Source organism: Paramormyrops kingsleyae, chromosome 3 (assembly GCF_048594095.1).
Source record: "Paramormyrops kingsleyae isolate MSU_618 chromosome 3, PKINGS_0.4, whole genome shotgun sequence".
Taxonomy (NCBI): Eukaryota; Metazoa; Chordata; class Actinopteri; order Osteoglossiformes; family Mormyridae; genus Paramormyrops; species Paramormyrops kingsleyae.
Genome location: NC_132799.1, coordinates 22253500 through 22278219, shown reverse-complemented (window position 1 = coordinate 22278219; position 24720 = coordinate 22253500). Strand labels below are relative to the sequence as shown.

At 41.3% G+C, this 24720-nt stretch overlaps 1 protein-coding gene across 2 annotated transcripts in view; it reads right to left on the bottom strand.

Moving 5' to 3' along the window:
• The window catches only part of tubgcp6 (tubulin gamma complex component 6), a 75978-nt gene that overhangs the window by 2546 nt on the left and 48712 nt on the right, over positions 1-24720 (bottom strand). For both annotated transcript variants that reach the window (XM_072709859.1, XM_072709860.1), the window contains 10 exons: positions 24076-24214; positions 21870-21956; positions 19998-21735; positions 18325-18471; positions 15965-16133; positions 13698-13839; positions 12148-12342; positions 11922-12054; positions 6658-6871; positions 6106-6299 (listed from right to left, as the gene is read on the bottom strand). In XM_072709859.1, coding sequence (XP_072565960.1) covers positions 6106-6299; positions 6658-6871; positions 11922-12054; positions 12148-12342; positions 13698-13839; positions 15965-16133; positions 18325-18471; positions 19998-21735; positions 21870-21956; positions 24076-24214 — 3158 coding nt within the window. The remainder of the gene's footprint in view (positions 1-6105; positions 6300-6657; positions 6872-11921; positions 12055-12147; positions 12343-13697; positions 13840-15964; positions 16134-18324; positions 18472-19997; positions 21736-21869; positions 21957-24075; positions 24215-24720) is intronic.

Genomic DNA, 24720 nt, shown 5'->3' with positions numbered 1-24720 from the left:
CCGCGAGCAGAGTTTTGCTATACTACAGACCTAGGGAGAGTTATGTTCGCAGGATGGATGCTCTAACCCAGTTAAGCAGTTATACTGTAATTAATGAATTCCACTCATATCCTGGAACTAAATGATCCAGTCACTTAACTATTGAGATTTTTATAATATTGTTTATTGAGGAAAAAAAACATTCAGGCATAATTGATTAATTTCCCTAAATATTGGGGGAGACAAATTATTGTAAGCTAATTTTTTTCCAAATTCAAAAAATTGTCTGTAGTATATTATAGAGCTGCAAGACTAAGCAATAACATACGAGGAGTGCAGCCACTTGGCACTATATGGACCTTACTTGCATGCACAATTCGATAGGCATATTAATAGTATGCCTAAAATATTAATGCAAGGAATACTGTGATGCCCATAAGTTAGTAATCTGCATAAATTCAGCATACCCTTATGTTTATTTAGTTCGTTTAGCGGCACAACATCTTTTAAAAGAGGAGATACAGACACTCCTCTACTTACAAACTTTCAACTTATGAACTTTCAGACATACGAATGAAGAGGACTGCAAGTCCAAATTGTGTTCCTTGGGCTCCCGTTTCCTGTCCGCAACATAATGTTTTTCTGCGCGCCAATTCCGCCTAGTACGACTTATGGCCAGCAGCGTAGCTTGCGTACGTCCATCATCCTAGTTCTTTGTACTTGCGTATACCCATAAAATGATGTTGAATAACGACTTACTAACATTTCAATGTACGAACGGCCATTCGGAACGTAACTCTTTCGTAAGTAGAGGAGCGTCTGTATTGTAAAAAGTTGTTGGTGGATAGGTACTTATTGCAGTCTGAAGTCCGACATGTTGTTTTGGTTGTTTGTTTTGATTTCTATTTCATTTCATGAATTATTATTCTTTTTTTAAATTTTTTATTGTGTCCATTTTCATTTTAATTTACAGTAAGAACACTGGTCCCAACAAGTCCAACGCACATGGCATCAATCAGCATAGAATAAACCCAGATTCTAGCCTAAACATTTCTCAAAAACATATTCAATGAAGATTCTACAATGACAAGATATTATAAAGCTCTCCATGCTAATGGTAATTTAATAAACATGAATAAAGTTAAACAAGGTGGTTTTACCTCTTCTGGTGGTCCATCATCCAGAATAGCGCCTGTGTGTTTTCTCTTTAGGTGCTCATGTATAGCGCTACTGCTGAAACTTTGCGCAGTGTAAAACCACCTTTTTGCTGTGTGATAATTTTAAATACTCCCACAATTACATAGTGATATTGAAGGAAAACATTTGTTACAATGACCTGAGGTGTTTTAGAAAAGGTAATTTCATTAACATAAAAAAAAAACGATGTGTCGATTTAAAAAACTGATGTTGACGCATTTCATGTTGACTAATCACCGCAGCCCTAATAGCCGATATAGTTTTGTCTAATATTGCGGGTGCCAGCAGTGAAGAAATTAGCCAGCTCATTAGTGGAATAACTTAGATTAAGTTTAGTAAGAGTAAATTAGAACCATGCCACAAGTCTAATAAATAAAATATTTTGGCACTCAAGTAATGAAGAAATCATGAGGCGGATAGCAAACTTCAGTTAATAGCGGACTCTTGTATTGTGCGTTCCATGAATGGACAGCAATAGAACAATGACTGAGAATAAAGAATAACCTCACTGATACACACAGATGGGGAGCCTTTAAGAAGACAAAAGTGGATACAGGCAGTGGAGACAGAGCAATGAGTCATAATCTGAAAACCTTTTTTTTCAGTTCAGCAGGTTATAAAAACTCAAAATCCTTAACAGATCTAAATAAATCCAACAGAACAGAACACATAAGAACCTATATTTTACTCTCACTTCCACCTTCATTCATTTTTGAAACCGGTGGAAATGCAAGCAAGTTCTCAAAAGGCACTGAGCAAAAACTAGCCCAGCACCGGCTCTGTGTTAGTGGAAATGAGGCATATGTAATGGTTTTTAGATGCACCTGTAAAGCAGAGTAGTACAGCTGATGTAAAATGTCCGAGTGTGGTTATACTTCAATAACCACACTTATAGAACACCTCTTGTCCAATCCGATTTATTGGTTGGACTAACTGTTGTATAATGTATGTGTGATATTAATACCAACATCGCATGTTATGCACATGCAATTCTTACATCCCTAGTCAGATTAGGCTTTTACTTTCTTTCAATTCTGTACGGACACTATAGCGCAGGGAGTTTAGCTAAATTATTTTTACTCTGTCATAGAAAAAAAAACCTTAGCTAGCTTTGCATTTTAATTATTATTACTTTTATAGATTATCTAAATACATGATTAAAAATCAATTGAAAGTTTACCGCTGCTGCTTTTGCGTAAGCGCTGCATGTGTTATCCAAGACAATTGCAATAATTTCCATCCTTGCTGTTTAAATCACTCCTAGAGTGAGTTCACCCACAAACGTATTTATGAACCAGAGCATGTGAGCGGAGTGGAGCGGTGAGAATTTCCGCTCCTCGCTCACGAGGCTGTTGGCTCCGCCCGCTCCTCCACTCTAATTCGCACTAAGCCGCTCCGCTCAACACCACTCCTTGCTTTGAGTTCATAACATTTTTTCAAGATGGTGGCTGTATTGTTTTTTTGAGGCAGACTATTTGCATAACCAACCAACAAAGAAAGTGTTTCAAGTTCCACCCCAAAGAAGTACCCCAGCTGGTTTAACACTTTTGGTACTGGTACTGAATTGGAATTTAATGGAAAAGGGAAAGTACCAAGTACTGTACTGAAAGTATGGTACTTGGTGCAGTGGAAAAGCACCCTTATTCCCTACTCTGGACTAGGTACTTTTCATTCGACCACAAACTACTGGGATGGGCCATGATAAACTTGCTGATTGGTTGACCACAAGCACCTCCGCTAATGTGGAAGTTACATGGAAGGGCAGGGGAAAAGAGACATGTAGTGGAGCAAAAATTGAGCAAATTGAATTAATTTTGTATGTCAATTAAATTAAATACATCAGTTAATACCTTTTTGCTTGTGTCTCCATATTTCTGTATAAGAAAATTCAATCGTTAGCCAAAACAGTTTTGACTAATATCACAATCAATCCCCCCAGTAAATAATAAATAACTAAAAAACAACTTGTTCGTCCTTCATTATTTTGGAGTAGCAGTGTAGTTTAGTATGAAATGTCTAAAGTTGAACCATGAGCTTTCTTATTTATCCCATGCATGTTCAGAATAAAGGTCACAGTTCCTTTTATGCAGTGAGAAAACACAAGAAAATGGACAACAAAAGTTTCTGATAAAAACGGCCCAGGGACTCGGACTCAGTAACTAGGTTCCTGAACTTCGGTGGGAAAGTGCCTTATGACAGAACTTCCCCATAGGTTTGGTCTACAACATCTTGTTGAGAACCATAATTTGCTCAAACTGCTTTGCAACCCAAAACTTTTGAGGTGTTTCTTGTCATCAATTTATTATATGCCATAAACAGGGAATGTTACATGTGTTTCTAATGAACAAAAAAGGAATATGTGATGGTAAAGACACTGGGGGAACAAAGAAATGAGACATGTGGCTTTGACTGAATTATAATGTGTAATAATACTAATATGATACTAATACTAATGTGTAACTAATATATATATAACTGAAGCTGATGTTTTGCAAAGCCTAGCTAAGCTCAAAATAAATAAATCACAGGGCCCTGAAGGCATCTTACCTATAGTGTTAAAAGAGATGAGGGATATTATTTGCCGACCCTTAACTTTACTGTTTCAAAGATCCTTATCTGAAGGTGTGGTACCTTCTGATTGGAAGCATGCCAACATAACGCCCATTTTCAAAAAAGGGGATAGAAGTAATTTGTCAAACTATAGGCCAATCAGTCTAACTTGTATAACTGCTAAAGTTATGGAGGCTATAATCAAAGAGAAAATGGTAGATTACCTGGACTCAAATAACATTTTGAGGGATAGCCAGCATGGATTTAGGAGAGGTAGATCCTGTTTAACAAATCTGTTGGAGTTGTTTGAGGAAGCTACTCAGGAAGTTGATAAGAAGGCCTATGATGTCATCTACTTAGATTTCCAAAAGGCTTTTGATGTTGTCCCCCACAAGAGGCTCTCACTTAAACTCAAAGCGACAGGTATTTTAGGAACTGTAGCGACCTGGATTGATAACTGGTTAACAGATAGGAAGCAGCGAGTAGTTATAAGAGGCACAATGTCACAGTGGGTCTGCGTTCATAGTGGGGTACCGCAGGGTTCAATTTTAGGACCACTATTGTTCCTAATTTACATAAATGATATAGACATCAATATATACAGTAAACTGGTGAAATTTGCAGATGACACCAAGGTGGGTGGTGTAGCAGATACTGAACTAGCGGCTCAGCAGCTACAGCGGGATCTTAATTTAATTAGTGACTGGGCCGACACCTGGCAGATGAAATTTAACATAGACAAATGTAAGGTACTCCATGTAGGGAGCAAAAATATAAAGTACAGGTATTTTATGGGACCTACTGAAATAAAGGTAGCTGATTATGAGAAAGACCTTGGTGTATATGTTGATGCTTCCATGTCTCATTCTGGCCAGCAATAAAAAAGGCCAATAGGATGTTGGGGTATATCTCCAGGTGTGTGGAGTTTAAGTCAAGGGAGGTAATGCTAAGATTATACAATTCCTTGGTGAGACCTCACCTAGAATATTGTGTGCAGGTTTGGTCACCATACAGTATCTTAACCCTCTGGGGTCTAGGGGTAGGAAACACACTTTCACTGACTGGGGCATGATCACACATTTCTTCAAATATCATAAACTTAATTCATGGCAAATAAATTATTTCTTATATATTTGTTTTGCCATTACACTCATCTTTATTTTAATATATATTGTAAATATGTCAGATTTTTGTTAACTTTGAAATTTGACATCAAAGTATAGACATTGCAAAATGCAGTTTGGAACACTTGCAGAAACATTATAAAAGTACATAGTAAGCAATGCTGGCAGTTTGTTTTGATCCCAGATATCTGATCACCAAAGTCTTGGCTACATGAAGATGACTAAATGGTGTAGGTGCAACATTCATTTGGATAAATAAATAAGAAAAACCTAACTCATGTCACTATTTCTGGCTCCTTTCATTGAATATGTAGCAACTTTCATGTGTATGAATGAGCCATTGTCACCTGGCCACGTCCCCAACCCCCTTTTATGGCGCTGAAGGGGATGTATCTGGATCGCGTTTCACCCTTGCGTTGTTAATCAAATTACCATGCGAATGCGATTTGAATGCGCGCTAATGCGGCTATTTATAATGTGAATAGCGATCTTCGGGTGAGAGCGGTACTACACGCCCCCGATGCAGGTAAAACAAAGTAAGATGACATGGTTTACTTTTTTACCGATTTAACCTAGTTTAAAAAAAACTTTAATACTTCCGACAATGGACGTTTTGAAAAGAAGACAGATTACGGATTTAGCCAGCGTTTTTTTCATGATTCTACATTAAGATTTCAGCGAGATATAAACTGAAATAGACGCGAAAAGTACGCGATGTCGCCGACGACATACTCGACCCCAGAGAGTTAAAAAGGAAATTGCGGCCTTAGAAAAGGTGCAGCGTAGGGCCACAAGAATGATTCCTGGTCTTAGAGGAATGTCATACGAGGAAAGGTTATTTGAGCTAAATCTGTTCAGCCTCAAGCAAAGTAGACTGAGGGTGGACATGATCCAGGTCTATAAGATTCTAACAGGTTTGGATGCTGTTCAACCGAATAGTTACTTCAGCATTAGTTCAAATACAAGAACTCGTGGCCATAGGTGGAAATTAGCGGGAGAACATTTCAAACTGGATTTAAGGAAGCACTTCTTTACACAGCGTGTAGTCAGAGTATGGAATAGTCTTCCTGATAACGTAGTGCAAGCTGAATCCTTGGGTTCCTTTAAATCAGAGCTAGATAAGATTTTAACAACTTTGAGCTATTAGTTAAGTTCTCCCCAAGCGAGCTCGATGGGCCGAATGGCCTCCTCTCATTTGTATAGTTCTTATGTTCATTAATGTGAAGCAATTCCAAAATGTGTGTGTTTCCCTTACCTTTGAAGAGGAAGTGGGAGTAGTACTTAAATGTGTTGTAGGACTGCTGCATGGCCACAAAACTGGGATGTACTGCTTCCCCTTGCTGGTTACTCCAGGGCTGTGCAATCAGCTGGGCTCGGAACTTAAGGATCAGGCTGAAAATGCTGTGGATGATGTTCATGACGGGAGCAGCCTTCTCTGTTAGCAGACCTCTGTGGAAGAGAGGGAGGAGAAGAGCAATTACATTTAACTCACTGGATATTTAATTACTAAGCCTAAGTGTTCAGAGAATTTCATATAAATACGACATCCCTAAAAATGAACCAATCTAATTTAAAATGCAACCAATGATACAACTATCTTTGTTTTAATCTAAAATGGGGCCAAACTAGTTAGCATTAGTGGCCTTGCATCAACTTTAATTTTAAATCAAGTCTGAGAATTTATATTCATATTTGGGTTGAGTATTGCTTCAGATTAACGGACAACCCTTTTTATCTATCCATTATTTTCTGCCTTATTCAAATTGACTAAGCTATGACTTGCAATGCATGCAATTCACCAACCCACCTAAAGATGGCCCTATTGAGGTAGTCTGCATGGGTGCGATGGATGGAGTCCAGGTCTCTGATGTTGGCCAGTTTGTGGGTGAACTCACTCCAGGACACCTGCAGGATCTGGTTTGCGATGTAGCCTTGAATGACCTTGACAAAGTGCTGCATCTCATGTCGGTACAGCTGCAGCTGGCGGAACTGGGTTGACTGGCCAGCCCCCTTTACCAGTGCTGGGACACAGACACAGCACATATCCTATTCATACTTCACTGGTATAGAGGACCAGAGAACACACATACTCCATTCATTCATCAATGGTATGGAGCACATTTTTAATCACATTTCTTATCCAGAAAGGGTCATTGTGTATGCAGGTTTTCACTGCAATTCCCTAGATTACTAATTACAAGACTGATTAGAATACCAATTAATTAGATTACTAATTATAGGGCTGAAGAGTTCTTACACATGGACTTCAACAGCTGATCTAAAGGTTACCCTAAAAACTTGCATATACACTGGCCCTTTCAAGATAAGACTGCCTACCCCTCATATATAGCATATACATAAGAAATTTACAAACGAGAGGGGGCCATTCGGCCCATCAAGCTCGTTTGGGGAGAACTTAACTATTAGCTCAAAGTTGTTCAAATCTTATCTAGCTCTGATTTAAAGGAACCCAGGGTTTAGCTTCTGCTATACTAGCAGGAAGACTATTCCATACTCTAACTAAAGAAGTGTTTCCTCAAATTTGTTTTAAAATGTTCTCCCGCTAATTTCCACTTTTGGCCACGAGTTCTAGTATTTAAACTAATATTGAAATAGCCATTTGGCTGAACAGCATCCAGACCCTTTAGAATTTTATAGATCTGGATCATGTCCCCCCTTAGTCTCCTTTGCCCAAGGCTAAACAGATTCAGCTCAGCTAACCTCTCCTCATAAGACATTTATCTAAGACCAGGAATCATTCTCGTAGCCCTCCGTTGCACCTTTTCTAAGGCAGCAATGACCTTCTTAAGGTATGGTGACCAAACCTGCACACAATATTCTAGGTGGAGTCTTACTAAGGAATTAAATAAATGTAACATCACCTCCCTTGACTTAAACTCCACATACCTAGAGATATAACCCAACATTCTATTGGCCTTTTTTATTGCTTCCCCACACTGGCGAGAGTGGGACATGGAAGCATCAACATACACACCGAGATCTTTCTCGTTATCAGCTACCTTTATTTCAGTGGAACCCATAAAATATCTGTACTTTATATTTCTGCTCCCTGCATGGATTACCTTACATTTATCTATGTTAAATTTCATCTGCCAGATATCAGTCCAGTCACTAATTAAATCCAGATCCCATTGTAGCCTCTCTGCTGCTAGGTCAGTATCTGCTACACCACCCACCTTGGTGTCGTCTGCAAATTTAACCAGTTTAATGTATGTATTGGTGTCAATATCATTAATGTAAATTAGGAACAATAGTGGTCCTAAAATTGAACCCTGCGGTACTCCACTATGAACGCAGGCCCACTGTGACATTGTGCCTCTAATAACTACTCGCTGCTTCCTGTCAGTTAACCAGTTTTCGATCCAAGCTGCCACAATTCCTAAAATCCCTGCAGCTTTGAGCTTTAGAAAGAGCCATTTGTGGGGGACATCATCAAAGGCCTTCTGGAAATCTAAGTAGATCACATCATAGGCCTTTTTGTGATCAATTTCACTTGTAGCTTCCTCAAAGAACTCAAGTAGATTTGTGAAACAGGATCTACCGCTCCTAAATCCATGTTGGCTATCCCTCAGAATGTTATTTGCATCCAGGTAATCTACTGTACCATTTTCACTTGGATTATAGCTTCCATAATTTTTCCAGTAATGCTAATTAAACTGATTGGCCTATAGTTTGCTGGATTACTTCTATCCCCTTTTTTGAATATGGGTGTTATATTAGCATGCTTCCAATCTGAAGGTACCCCACCCGCAGATAACGACTTCTGGAATATTAAAGTTAAAGGTTGGCTAATAATATCCCTAATCTCTTTTAAAACTATAGGTAAGATGCCATCAGGGCCCTGCAATATTTTTTTTTTGAGTTTAGCTAGGCTAAGTACCACATCAGCCTCAGTTATACATATACTGATCATAGACAACTCTGTATTTGTACTAAATGGTAGTAAGTTACTTGTGTTCTCTACTGTGAACACCCGTGAAAAATAATCATTAAATTCATTTACTATATCAATTTCATTTTCAATTATAAGGCCCTTACTGTCCTGCAAATTAGTGATTTCAGGTTTTAGAGCTCTTTTGGAGTTAAAATATTGGAAGAAACTTTTATTGTCATCCTTAGCCTCCAATGCAATTCTTCTTTCTACATCCCTCTTGGACAGTCTAATGTTATTTTTTAACTCTGCCTGTAGACTTAGATACTCCTGCTTTATTTTGAAATCATTAGTTATTTTCCAATTGTGGAACAGAGCCCTTTTCCTCCTGACTTTATTCTTAATTTCCTTAGTAAACCACCTTGGTTGTCGTTTCCTAGATTTAGTTTTGCTGGAAACAGGTATGAAGTCCTCTTGCACTTGCAACAATGTGCTTTTAAAAAATTCCCATGCCTCTTCAAGCGTTTTGCTAACAGTTTACAGTTTCTAGTTTCAGTCTCATACCATTAAAGTTAGCCTTCCTAACATTGTATACTTTTATTTTGGACTTTGCTCTTCGGATACTAAAATTAACCTTGAATTTATGATTTATGATAAATCCATTTATGATCACTACCGTCCAATGGTTCTAAAACCTCTAATTTTCCAATCCTATCCTGGTTATTAGAGAAAACAAGATCAAGAAGGGTAGGGGTATTAACAAACTGAGTAAAACTGAGTAAAAAAACAATCCTGTACTAATTCCACCATCTCAAGTTCATTTACAGAAGAGCCATGTCCCACTGTATCCCAGGTAAATTAAAATCACCCATAACCACCACATCATTTTTATTACTCATAATCCTGATATCATCATATAACATTCTGCTTTCCTCTACAGCTACATTAGGTGCTCTATAACAAACACAGACAATTAGGCCATTTGAGTCTTTAGCATCAAGTTTTATCCATACAGCTTCTGTACTTTTATTTTTATCAGTGAGCTCCCTTGCCTGCAAGTTTTCTTTTACGTATACTGCAACACCACCTCCCTTCTTGCCTATCCGGTCTCTACGGAACAACACATAACCATCCATATTATATTCTTCTATATCATTGTCACTCTGTCTCTGTTATTCCTATAATGTCGTGTCTGATGAAATTAAAGCCTAAATCATGAATTTTTTTTCTAATACTCCTAGCATTTAAATACAGACCACAAATGGTAGGCCTTTTACAGTCCCCACTTTTAATATTTATTTGGGCTTTCCATCTCTCCTCACATAAATTAACTAACCTCCCTGCCCCCCCAGTCCCTAGTTTAAACATTCCTCAACTATTCTACACATACGCCTCCCCAATACACTGGTTCCCCTATGGTTCAGATGCAACCCGTCCGACTTGAACAAGTCCCACCTGTTCCAGAAGGTCTTCCAGTGCCCCATAAACCAGAACCCCTCTTTCCTACACCACCATTTTAGCCACGCATTTAATCCCCTTATCTCAGCTAACTTAGCCTGACTTGCACGTGGCACGGGAAGTATTCCAGAGAATACCACTGTGGATGTTCTGCTTCTAAGCTTATCCGCAACTTCTTTAAATTTATCCTGCAGAACAGCCCTCCTGCCCTTTCCTATGTTGTTGGTGCCAACATGCACCACGACCACTGGATCCACCCCGGCTGGTCCCCTATTCGGAAGGTCCCCTACCTGGGCACCAGGCAGGCAAGACACCGTACGGGACCCTCTATCACGGGTGCACACATAACTATCTACACCTCTGATAATTGAATCCCCTACTACCACAACCTCCCTCCTACTGGGGTTAGGCGACTCCTTAGTGCCCAAGGGCCCACCTGCCTCCCCAGTCTCTTCCGGCTCTAAAGCTGGAAGCACCTGAAAGCGGTTAGACACCGTTACTTCAGGTGATGCCGCCTCTGTGAATTGTGTACGCCCTTTTCTACGTCTACGACCTACGTTCACCCAGCTCTCTCGACCTATCTGTTCATCATTCTTCCCCCTCCCCGCTTGTGACGTACACACAGTCTCCCTAAAAGGCGTGTTAACTCTCTCCTTTAACTCATTGTTATGTTGGATGAGAGCCAGTTGCTCCGAGGTCACGAACCTGGACCATGAGTGAGTCCAATAACTTACATCGCTCACAGACAAAGTCCGACTGGACGCAAGCATCCAGAAGGGCAAACATCTTGCAAACACAACACTGAGCTAGCCCCATAATTACCTAACTCACTATGACTCAGTCCTTTACTCCCAGCCCAGTATATTAATTTAGCATATTTAAACTTTTAGTTGATCTAATTAACGTATAGTTAAAACAATAAAGCGCTGAGTACAATAAAACACTAAATTAACACTTGCGTTAAATCGGAACTTTTTAATAAATTATCCGACAGCGTCAGCGATAACAACCTTAAAATGAAACTTTTAAAATAACCAAATTAACAATTACTTACCCGAGACTAACTTCCTGCTGAACCACGTTTAGCTAAACTAAAGTGAAGTTGCTCTAGGGAGGCCGAAAAACCACATAAAACCCTCTCAAAGCAGGCTACTGCCGGAGCGGGAAAAAAAGTGGAAAATGTCCTCCCGGCCCCGACCGGCGACCGAGCAAAGCTCAGGAGCAACTGTCCTTTCTGAGTTAATGTTACCGACGTTAGATAATATTACCTGCGGGTGTTTTATGCGAGGGAACGCAGACAGAAACGCCACTCGCGCAATGCCTGCAGCTATCGATAACACTCACACTGTCAATTAACAAGGTCAGACAAGTACTGATGTAGACCGAGAAAAGTTAAAATTAAACAACAACCACCCACGTAACCGTACTGGGACACAAACACTCAAATATACTTCCAGATAATTCCAATCAACCACTTCAACAGGCGCACAACACAACACAAGTGCACACAGCGCCTACACCACTCCCGCACAGTGCAGCAATCCCAGAAATCTCAGCGAGACCCAATTCATACTTCACTGGTATAGAGGATCAGAGATGACACAAAGCCCATTCATACTTCAATGTTATAGAAAACCTGAGATGTTCCTCATATATACTTTATTGGTACAAAGTACTCTTGGACACTGGTTCCTACATAAACAGACACACACAGCACTCACCAGCCCTCTTTAAGTGGAACCAGACATCGCGCAGAGTCCAAACCATGTGCTTCAGCTGGAGGAGGAAGGAGAACAGGCGGTTGTACTTGTCCATGCAGCTGTCGGTGATGATGATGTTCAGCGGCCAATCCACCTGTGGGACAAACACAGAAATGGGTAGAATCAGATCAGCACAATAGACCTATGCCCTTGGCTGGACTGGGCCACTGAGGGTCAGCCACCTCACCTTGTAGCACAGCTCCAGGCACTGCAGTGCGTCAGGGGCGTGTGGGTGGAAGCGCTCGGGGAGGAAGCGTAGGGCAAAGGTAAAGTTGGCAGCCAGAGCGTTGCCCCCATGCAGGCTGTACTGCAGGGCCTTGCTAAGGATGGAGTTCAGCACCAGGGGTGTCAGGAGCTCCCCAGGAGTCTGGCCACTACTCAGCTTGGGGGAGAAGTGTGATGGGGGAGAGGTGTGACAGCAGAAATCCCATAAAAGAAAGCATCCAAGAGGGTAGGGGTCCAATACTCATCATTTCGAATAATAAACTTGAAAAAATTACCCCTAATTTCAATACAGTCGAACCCGGTTATGTCGCCGGCCTAGGGGGTTGCCAAAAAGCGTAGAGATAACCGATGATCGAGATAACCGAAAACCAATATGGCGGAAATATACTTAACATATGCTTGAAATTTATTTATGTGCGTTAATAAATGAGAATGTGTATGCACAGGTTTTTTTTTTTACAAAACAGCGTTGCCGCGATTTGTTTGATGGCGCGATCGGCATGCTATAAAAATGTACATACATGTTGGCTAATGTGCACCAACTAATGTGCACCAACTAATGTGCACCAACTAAAAGCAGAGATTTACCAGTATACAATAAAAACCACCATCGATTCTCGATACAAACCTTTAATTATATTATCCAACAATGCAAACACAAAGATCGCTCACAAAATCGCAAAAAAAACCTGCGGGGTGTAATTCGTTGTTACAAAAAGCAAACCAGTGTCAAAATTAAATTCACAAGTCATTTCGCTCTGACAGCTCTGAAAAGTATCGTACACTCAGTTAATATGGTTTCTTTACAAAGTCTAAAATGCTTTGTTGCTTTTTGCCTTTGACAGTCTGCTTGAAAACAAATGCGTGTTATCCCTCAGAAAAGATCAACAAGAATGATTGAACTGTCATTGGAGTGAACGATCAATTTATTGGTTAGTCCAAAGCTAGCATAAACGTAAGCACGAGCCATTCACACCTGGCCACATTCCCCCCCTTTTATGGTTTTGATGGGGATTTACCTAGATCGCGTTTCACCGCTGCGTTGTTCAGCAAATTACCATGCGAATGCGATTTGAATACGCGCTAATGCAACTGTTTAGCACTTATGATACATTTTAAAAAGCCGGCGATTAGTCACGGGGATCAAGATAACCGACATTAAGTGATGATTTTGGCCCTCTTTTGTGCTCGAGATATTAGGGTTCGGCGACATAAAAGAATCGACATAACCGATGAGAAATGCTAATGCAAAGAGGGAATTTGGCGGTTTCACTTCAAAAACGTCGACTTAATAGGGTTGGCAAGTTAGCCGAGGTCGAGATAAGTGGGTTCGACTGTATTTCAATCTATTTATACTAAATGAGGTTATTGTTTCAGGAAAATATTCAGATTTTAGTAGCTAGGCCAAGCAGATCTTTTTCAGGGATTTGAATAGCTAAGTTAAGCCAGGATAACCAATGACTCACTGTACTTACTCACTCTCTACATGGCACCAATGTGCTCCAGTCTCACCTTTTCAAACAGCAAATCACTGAGTGACTGAGCAAACTCGCCGTCCTCCATGAGCAAGAAGTGCCTGAGGGCCTCGAAGTGGTGCTCCACCTCCAGCTCCACAAAGAAGTAATCCACCACGGCTTTGTTTACCAGGGACACGCTGCAGACGGATACATGCTGAAATGAAGCTGTCAATGATGGCAGCAACCCAAAGCTGGCCCTCTAGAACGCTCTACCTGCTCTTCATAGACAGGAGGAATGTGTGACTACACATTTACGCAGCTCAGAATGGGAATATCTCTACATTTTTAATACATATGCTGCCAACACACTTAGGTACATTAACAAGCACCTGTTTAACATGCCCACCCACCAGTGGTCTGTGAGGCCGTAAATACACACAAACTGTTTACTAGACACTTCTCTCACCAAAGCTACAATTATTTCCCAAATATTATGCACACACCACAGCTGACCTTTAATTATCACTGTACAGCTCCGTCTAATCTGTCTAAATGTTACATTTCCTTCTCTACTGTACTCTACTGTGTCAAAGGAAGTGACTCCTTTCTAGAGAAAAACTGCCTACTGTGGCCCTACCAAATATAGCCTTCTAATCATCCCCTATATCTAACTGGTGAATTCTCTCCTGCCCCTTCACCACCTTAGCTACTGTGTATTGAGTGTACTGGCACAGAATGGCTGCCGTCACATCATCTAGGTGGGTGCTACAAAGTGGTTGTGACTGAAGTGGCCTCCCCATGGCTTCTGCTTTGGGTGTCCTGAAAAGTGATATATCACCATCCGCTTGTCCGAGGTACGGGTCGCGGGGGAAGCAACTTCAGGAGGGATACCCAAACTTCCCTCTCCCCAGCCACCTCTACCAGCTCTTCGGGGGCGAGGGGGGGGGGGGATATAATACACAGATATAATATATAAGATATAATCCCTCCGGCTCATCCTGGGTCCTCCTCCCTGTGGGACATGCACGGAAAACCTCTCCAGGTAGCCGCACAGAAGGCTTATCTATAAGGGAGAGCCCAGACACCCTGCGGAGAAACCTCATTTCGGCTGCCTGTATCCACAATCTCATTCTTTCGGTCACTACCCACAGCTCATGCCCATAGGTGAGGGTGGGAACAAAGATGGACCAATAGATCGAGAGCTTTGCTTTCAGGCTTAGTTCTTTTTTGGCCATAACTAACCAGTGCCTGCAACACTGCAGACGCCGCTCCGATCTGTCTGTCTAGCTCTCGATCTCCTCTACCATCACTCATGAGCGAGACCTTGAGATACCTAAACTCCTCCACTTAAGACAGTACCTCCTCCCTGACCTGAAGAGGGCAATCCACCCGTTTCCAGTTGAGAACCATGGTCTCGGACTTGGACGTGCTAATCCTCATCCCCGCTCATTCACACTCGGCTGCGAACTGCCCCAGAACATGTTGGAAGTCCCCAGCAGATGAAGCCAACAGGACCATGTCATCCGCAAAAAGTAGCGACACAGTCCTGAGGCCACCAAACTGGACACCCTCAACACCCTGGCTGTGCCTAGAAATCCTGTCCAGAAATATTATAAACAGGACCGGAGACAAAGGGTAGCCCTGGCGGAACCCAAAACGCACCAGGAACACGTCCGACTTATTACCGGCAATGCGGACCAAGCTTCTGCTCCGTTCATATTGGGACCGAATTGCCTGCAGTAGCAGGCCCCAAACCACATACACCCGAAGCACCCCCCACAGAGCACCTCGGAGAACCCGGTCGTAAGCCTTTTCCAAGTCCACAAAATACATGTAGACTAGATGAGCAAACTCCCAGTCTCCCTCCAGAACCCTTGCAAGGATATAAAGTTGGTCCAGTGTTCCACAGCCAGGACGAAAAATGCATCGTTCCTCCTGAATTTAAAATTTGACTATTGATCTCACCCTCCTCTCCAGTACCCTGGAATAGACTTTCCCAGGAAGGCTGAGAAGTGTGATCCCACTGCAGTTGGAACACACTATCCGGTCTCCTTTCTTAAACAAGGGGACCACGACCCTGGTCTGCCAATCCAGCGGTACTGTCCCTGACCTCCATGCACTGTTAAGAAGGTTCATTCATTTATTCAGAAATTAAAAACACTTTACTGCTTCCATCATACCTCATCCAACTTTGGTTTTTAGCCATAACTGGATCTTATCTATCTATCTAATTAAAGCATGCATGTATGTTTTTATAGTGCAATCCAGTGATACACATACTGGAACACACATGCACACGCAGTTATATTAAAGGGGACGCACTGTGTGATCAGTGGCATGGTGACGGAGTGCTTCATCAACACAGGCAGAGACACCATCTCGCTGAGCTGCACAGCCGTGGCATCGGTGGACCTCCACATCACTGGGGACCCTGGGAAGCCATAGGGGCCACGGATGATCTGCTGAAGCAGCTGAGAGTCATAGGCCGCTGCTGTGAAGGAGAGAAAATGTAGAATCAGTGTGTTGTCTTTGTGGATTTTAAGCAAAATTTATATTTACATTTACTTTGTTTAGCAGGAAATTGCACATTATGAGCATAATGCTAAGTCAAGGAGTCAACTAGGTATAGGTAGTGTAGTAGTGTTGTAGTTAAGACCACCTAAACTGAGACTAAATCATTACCAAGACCAGAGTGTGTCGAGACCAAGACAAGATCAAGACCAAGGCAGGGCCAGACCAAGACAAGACCAAGACCAAGGCAGGGCAGGGCAAGACCACGACAAGACCAAACCAAGGCAGGGCTAGAATGGGACACGACCAAGGCCAAGGCAGGGCTAGACCAAGTCAAGGTCAGAAACAGACTACATAACACAACACACTACAAAATGTGGAGCATAGGCACCATTTTGCGGTGAGGCAGTATGGCCTAAAATTTGTGTCACAGTATAATTTGAACCATGGACGTTTTGTTTTCTTAAAATTTCAATATAAATGCTTCTGTACAAATGTAACATTTTTTCAAATAAGATGCACATTATTGGTTGCATTTGAACATTGAAGCAGGATGTTTTACACCCAATCACAGTACTATGTTAACCCTTTGAACCCTATCCATTTTTGAACGTTTTTCTATCCCTTTGGTTTCAGACTAATTACATTGCATGTACATGAGTTAGCTACATATACTTTATGGTTTTGTTTTCTGGACATTCTGAGCTACTCAGATATATCATAATTTAATGTGTAAATGCTGACACAGTTTTGATATCCTTAGGAGGAAAACCTACTTGCGCCTATTGAAATTTCTCAATTTTTACTCTCACCTGATAAAAAATTTTGCAGGCATTTCATATATAATCTTATAAATGTTGTGATTACAGTCTCTATGATGTGGGAATATTGGGTTTATTTGGGAACCTTTCTATGGTTTAGTATCTTGCAGGAATACAATTCGTGCCAGACAGAAATGGAATATCTTTCATGAATATCTTTGCATTCACTTGGTAACTTGTTGAAGTTATCTGATAGACAGCAATGCATGGTTTTATATACACTTAGTGGTATAGCGCATTATAGATGAGACTTTCATAGAGCATTCATAATGCATATTACGCATCACTATGTGTTATGCCTTTTAAAGAAGTGTCGATAATACTTTATGAATGTATTAGTATTATGAAGTATAATGCAAAATAATGAGTACTTCAATTAAAGAGTTGCCAATATGTTTTTACTAGAAGGGTGCATGGATCATTGCAGAAATATGAATGAATATGAATGAATATGCGTTTCCTCCGTCAAATGTGAATATCATTGATTTTTTTTTTTTTTGGAATATTAGGGGTGCTTTTTCATGGAAAATGTTTAAAATATATGATTCATTATGCACGGGATTACTCTGGAATACTCAGCAACTTGAATTACCGGATCGAGTAAGTTCTCTTGATTGAAAAGATTCATGCCTGTGCCTTATAGCCTGTGCCTGTGCTTATAGCCTGTCATTAATTGGTGCGAAAATCAATGCATTTTGTGTTTGTCGGGTTCTCTGAGTTAACAAACATATGAAAATTTAAGCCGTCATATAGATAAATACAGAGGCGTTTTGATGAGTGGTCTTGACTGGTCTTGAAATAAAATCTCGAGTCCTCTATGTCTGAGACCGAGACAAAGAAAAAAGTGGTCTCGAGTACTGCAACACTATGTATAAGTGCATCTAGGTAGAGCTTCCAATGAATGCCCAGGTATGTGTAGGCCAGGGGTCTCCAACTCTGGTCCTGGAGAGCTACTATCCAGTAAGTTTTCTATCCTACCTGGCTTCTGATGAGCCACACCTGCTCCTGGTATTTACTTGAGAACTAGTGTGGCTCATCAGAAGCCAGGTAGGATAGAAAACCTACTGGATAGTAGCTCTCCAGGACCGGAGTTGGAGACCCCTGGTGTAGGCAGTTCTGGAGCAAGAGCTTCACAACATCTTCTAATCATAGCAAGAATCCAATAAAATGTATTAGACAAAGTGCAACACTGAGAGCATTCAGGTCACATGGAGTGTATAGATTTTAATAGCCCAAAAATTTGCTTTATAGTGAAGAAAATGTTTATTCCTCTGGCAACTATGTGATGAAAGTAATTGAGTACAACGTGTAGGCCGGTACTGTTAGTGAGTAATGGATGCTCCCACTAACTGAGGAGGTGGTAGTCATCTTGGTACTGCTCCACTGTGTACTGCGTAGACAGACAGCGGAGGTAATCCTCTTCCTCTGCCTCCCCGCTCGGGATGCTGCATGGCCATGCAGACACTCCTTCAAGCATCTGGTGCTCCTTGGGGGTATCTGAGTCATTGTGTGTATAGACACACAAAAGACAGGACATAATTACAATCAATTTTCTTATTTAACCTGATGTGTTTACAAATTCCTAGAAATGTTAAAGTGGAAATATATAATGTAAACAAAACTAAATTTAAATTTAAAATGTTAATCCAAAAGCAAACTACATAACAGTTTCAGGCCATACACATGACATCACTAATCTCAATCTATGAGCAAATGATTAAGATTCACAAAGTGCCTATACTAAAGAAGGTTCTGGACATGTGCTTGGTGTCTTTCCAGCAGGATAATAATAATCATCATCAGAACAGTGCTGAAGGTTAATGTTTTTATGCTAAAATAGAGAAACTGCAGTAGGAACTAGAGTTTCAAAGGGGCAGAAAATTTCTGGCAAATTTCTAGAAACCTTCCACAGGAAGTTAAGGTGGGGAAATATACAGCTTGATATCAAACAAGCATATGCAAATTTTTGTGCAAAAAATGTCAAGTAAATGGCTTCCTTATGAATAGAATGCTGTTTTCTGATTTAAAGGTCATAACAGGTTTTTTGTCTATAATAATAAACGAGCAGAGCCGGACTGTTTCAGCGAGCTGTAGAACTCTGCGCGAACCGTCAGATACAGCAAGTTGGCAAATAAAGCAAACCACATGGATAATACAGAATATGATAATATAGAATAAGTAGTACATTTTGATACATATGCTTATTTTGGAATGTTTTTACACACACAATTACTCACAAGCACTTGGTTATGCAATGATATCATAATTATCACCATAAAGCTCAGCGTCTCACGATTCTGACGGCATATGCATGATTTCTGTCTGTCTATGTGTTTGTGAGTTGTTTTTAAGCTCAATCAATGCATTATGAGGCGATCGGGTTCCAAAAGTTAAACTGTCAATGAAATTGTGTTAGCTAGCTTACATTAAGCATATCTGATTTACTGGCTAGCTAGCTGCTGTATAAACACATTTAGATTTACTATTTCCTAGTTAAGTTTTAATACCATAGATAAAATATAACTGTAATATCATCAAAACTGACTGGATGTAGTCCTGGGCTCAAACGCAGCAGTATGCTATAGTGTGCATTATACTAGAAATTAACTGTGCATGTGAGGGCGGAATGCACAGTGTAGGGTACAAATTCTGAATTTGCATTAAATTTAGTTGTTTTAACCGAGATTATGCTGCAAGATGTTTTTTCAACTACATTTGAGTTCTCTAAAAATTCCAGTTTTCTCATTAATTACCATATAGTCACGTTAATCCCACTGGAAAGTTTCCAACTTTGAAAATTCCCAGAATTTCCCTAGTAGGAACCACCCAAAGTTCCCCCTGTAAAATTTGATAAAGGGGGACTTTGAATCATTCATGCAAAAGGGGCAGGTACTCAAGCAGCCCCAGCCCCCTGCACCTGCCCAAAAATGTCCAGTAATATAATTAGTTTATTTATGACAGTTTTTAGTGTGGAATTACATAGTTAAAAAATCTGCACAAGTTAAAGCATCTTAAAGCCATACCAAATTTTGGGTTCTGGGCATCCAGGTTGACACTGGTCTCATCAAGGACAGCTGGAACTTGTACGGGCACTGTGCCTTTAACCACACAGCCCACATCCAACACAGTGTCCGAGGAGTGTCCGTAAGCACTTCCAGGAAGTGAGGCCTGGACTGACTTTGAGCCTTTAACCACACAGCCCACGTCCAACACAGAGTCTGAGGAGTGTCCATAAGCACTTCCAGGAAGTGAGGCCCGGACTGACTTTGGGCCTTTAACCACACAGCCCGCGTCCAACACAGAGTCTGAGGAGTGTCCATAAGTACTTCCAGGAAGTGAGGCCCGGACTGACTTTGGGCCTTTAACCACACAGCCCGCGTCCAACACAGAGTCTGAGGAGTGTCCATAAGTACTTCCAGGAAGTGAGGCCCGGACTGGCTCTGGGCCTTTAACCACGCAGCCCACGTCCAACACAGTGTCCGAGGAGTGTCCATAAGCACTTCCAGGAAGTGAGGCCTGAACTGACTTTGGGCCTTTAACAACACAGCCCGCATCCAACAGAGAGTCTGAGGAGTGTCCATAAGTACTTCCAGGAAGAGAGGCCCGGACTGGCTCTGGCCCTTTAACCACACAGCCCACGTCCAACACAGAGTCCGAGGAATGTCCATAAGCACTTCCAGGAAGTGGGGCCTGGATTGGCTCTGGGCCTTTAACCACACAGCCCACATCCAACACAGAGTCAGAGGAGTGCCCGTAAACATATACAGGCAAGGAGGACTGGACTGGTTCTGTGCCCAAAACTATGCACCCAATTCCAAGGGTAGAGTCTGAAGAGTGTCCATACATACTGCCAGGCAGGTGCTTGGGCTCTGAAGGCTCTGAGCCTGGCAGCACACGGTCCACATTGAGTGTGCAGTCAGAGAAGTGGCCATGTGTGTTCCAGCAGGGGTGGGGGAATAACACCTCAGATGTAAACCCACCCACCATTATGTTGTCATCTGATACATGATCATAAATATTTGAGAATGGGTGAGAAGAATCCACTTCTGATACATGTTTGTAAGTGCCAATCAAAGCAGCGTGGCTGACTTTTTCTGATACATGTGTCCCCACATTAATACTTGCATCTGAAGCAGATCCATGCACAGTAGGTATATGTTCATTTGATTCAACCTTTACTTGGGAAACAGGGTCCTCAAAGCTGCCAGCACAGATCTGACTGCCCTCAACAAACTCTCCCCCAGTAACAAAGGCACTTGCAAGGTGTCCTGCCTGTTTCTGCACAGTAGAATCTACCTCAGCAACTGGACCTACACTTGCTGACTCTGGACAAGTGTCCAGCATCCCGGTCTGAGGTAACAGACCTTGAGTGATTTCAGAGTCAACTGTGGAAAGCTGACATTGATTTCTGGGGTTCTGCTGGTCATAGGTCTGTCCTGCATGACCCCATTGAGGCCAAACAGCCCGTAGGGGGTTATGGGGATTATCTGCATACATGTCATGTTCTATTAGAGCAGAATGTCCCTCTGAAAGGTCAAAGCCAATATCCTGCAAAGCCGAATCCACTTGTCGACTGTCTGCAACTTGAGGAAGTTTGTTGAGAAAATCATTGAGGTTCAGCTCAGCTGGGGTTAAGGGCTTAAGATTATTGATGGGAGTGGGCTGAGTGGTAGAAGCCACAGGGATTTGTGGGATGACTGTAGGGACATTGTCTAGAATGCCCCGTAATTTCTCAGATGCACCATCAGACGCCTTTTGTTCCTACACAGACAAAGAGCATAGTAAGATAAAGCAGTAATAGATGGTAAATGGGCACACAATGCATTGGAGCACCTCAGAACCAAACCCTTCTCTGTCAAAACATCACAAAGTTGACTAACTCCCAGCAAACCCACCAGGATGGGCTGATCCATGCTGGCTAATGAAGGGGGGGGTTCCTGGGAAAATTCCCTTTGTACTAGCGGATATCTCTCCAGGAGAGCCTGGGCACAAGAAAGCAAAAGCACATTAGCTAAATTGCAGACTGTTCCTAGTCAGAGAAGTAAACATAACACATGAAAGGTTTAACTAGTAATGGTTTCTTATAAAGGAGATACAATGTAAGAGTTACAAATTTATGGAGGTATTCAGCTTATCTGGCTGATCTTTATGTTTAACAAATGTTTGTTTTACATGTTATTCGTTTCTTAAATTATGTCATAACAATGGACAGATAGACAACTGAGGGGTATTCTCCGTACGTCGCTTAAATCTTCCAAGATTAGAAGCCTCATCTTGGATCAATTACTGGCGGTGAAAATCATCTGGTTAATTTGATTCCTGAAACGCACTTCACGATTAGATTAGCCTAGCTGGATCCAAATCATCCGAGATGACTGCACATGCCCACGCTGCTTGAAAAGCCCATATATATTGAGTCTAGAGAACTTGATCGGCAAGTCTCTCATTGGCTTCCACAAAACGTCAAAAAACAGGGCGCAATTTTTCATGCAACCCGAGCCAGACCTTTTATTAAAGGGGTATGGTGAATTCAAAGATTTAATATGTACTAATGGAAACACATTAAACCAAACCAAAAATGTAGTATTACATTTCCAATGTTTCATTATCATTTTTTTTGTACCGATCAAAGTACCGATCAAATACAAGCACAATCATGCAGGACATGGGAACAAGTTAAAAACAAGTTAAAGTGAAGTACAAACATGACATTTCATTCATACATACTGTATATACAGTGGTACCTCAGAACTCGATATTAATCCGTTCGAACTCCTAAAACGTTCGAGTTCTGATCGAATTTTCCCCATAAGAAATAATGGAAAACCAATTAATTGGTTCCCAGCCCCAAAAAATTACACCTAAATGTGTTTTTTTAGCATTTAAACACAAAATGAACCAGAGAAAAAAACTAAAAAAGCATATACTGTACTAAACACATCTAAGCAAATTTATCAAAACAGTAATTTTTAATGTAATAATAAATAAATGTATCCAAATTCAGATCAATTTCTAGGTAATTTTTTTTCGAACTGGTTGGTTCGACTTTTAAGAAATTCGAGTTCTAATGAGTCCGAGAACGAGGTACCACTGTATATATGTGTGTGTGTGTGTGTTATGTATTTTGGAAATTCTGGGTAATAAGAATATTAGTGTGATTTTTAAATGCTTTATAGAACTAATTAGGTTGCGTATACATTTACCTGCAATGTCATAAAACGCGTCTTTAATTGCCTGCACGCGCAGGTGTCTGGGAAAAACAACAAACTGTACTCTTTGATATATTTTCCGTATCATCTACAGTATACAAACAAGTGCCGCTTACAAAATATCTGAAGCCAATGCACCTTGTCCGTGTCGCTGTGAGAGCCCGACTTCACCTAGTTGGACTTCTACTATACGGAGCTAATAAATAAGATATAATATTCCATCTCGGCTGAAGCGTTATCTTTCAAAAATAATATCATCCGGCAACAATAAAGGATCTTGCCAATCGCGCAAATCCCTCTCAATTTGAAATTCCCTTCTTATTATTTGTGCACCAATTGCAATTTGTCGCTCATCCATGAATGGCGAGGCCATGACTGATTGAATATCCACGCACAGACACTGATTACGTGTGCGAGCTAATACTTGTTTACACAGAACAAACCTGCTCCAAGCAGGTTTGACAATTAGGATGTGTTGCTATAACAACACATCCAGCAAGAGTTTCGAAAAACCGACAGATCCAGGATCATGCCAAATCGTGAACAATTTCATCCGGCTAAACGAGTAATCCACGTACGGAGAATACCCCCTGGTCTTAGGTGACTGCAAAGAGCAACAGCAGGGCAGATGAAAATGTGGAAAAGCTGATTTGATCATATTGCACCACCATTAAAATTTCTTTTAAGAAATTTAAGATCAATGGAAAAGGTATTAGTATATTCTTACAACTTCAAAAAGGGTCTTGGGTCCCATTAAAAAGGGTTCTTATCAGTTGTTAGTTTTGCTGTGGTTTGCTTAGCAACCATCACACTGACATCACAAAACTTTGGTTAACAGAGAGGCATAAGTAAGTGTGTCAGTGGGTGTGTGCATTCACAGGAGGACACTGACCTCAATCAGTTGCCGATCCTCCTGCAGATAAAGAGTCCTGGCCTGGTATAGACGGAGTCTCTGTGCCCTCCATAGTGCCCTCCGCTCCCTCCATGCAGCCTCCTCTGAAAGCTGGCTGTACTGCACGATCAGTTCCTTCCTGGATCCAAAAGGCAAGTTAATAAGCACAGATAGAGCACTAGCTTACCTTTTCTAGCAACGGCAAGTTTTAAAATATCAGAAGCCCCTTTATATTTTATTCAATATATAGGGATGATAAGTTACTGTGATTCATTCACTTATGTTACTTTTTCCACTGCCACTAAGAACCCCTGCAAGCGGTCATCCAACTTGCAGGGAAACAAATTTTTTGGGGGTTGGTGGCAGGACTGGCACTCCAGCCACCGTAAAACAACTCACAACTGCTCAATTCAAACAAGTACGATACTCTTCTGCTCTCCACGGGAGTAGCTCTGCCGCAGTTGCCCGAAGGCTGCACACACCATGAAGGGGATGGGGGTAAGTCTTCATGCGTATCATGAGACTCAGGCTAAGGCACTCCTTGGGTGTCTTGTTTGTTGTCTCAGTGTATGCTCTGACCACAGTGAGTGATGTCTTGTTGAAGGAGACATTTTACTCACAACTTCGCTTGGTGGTTGAAGGGTG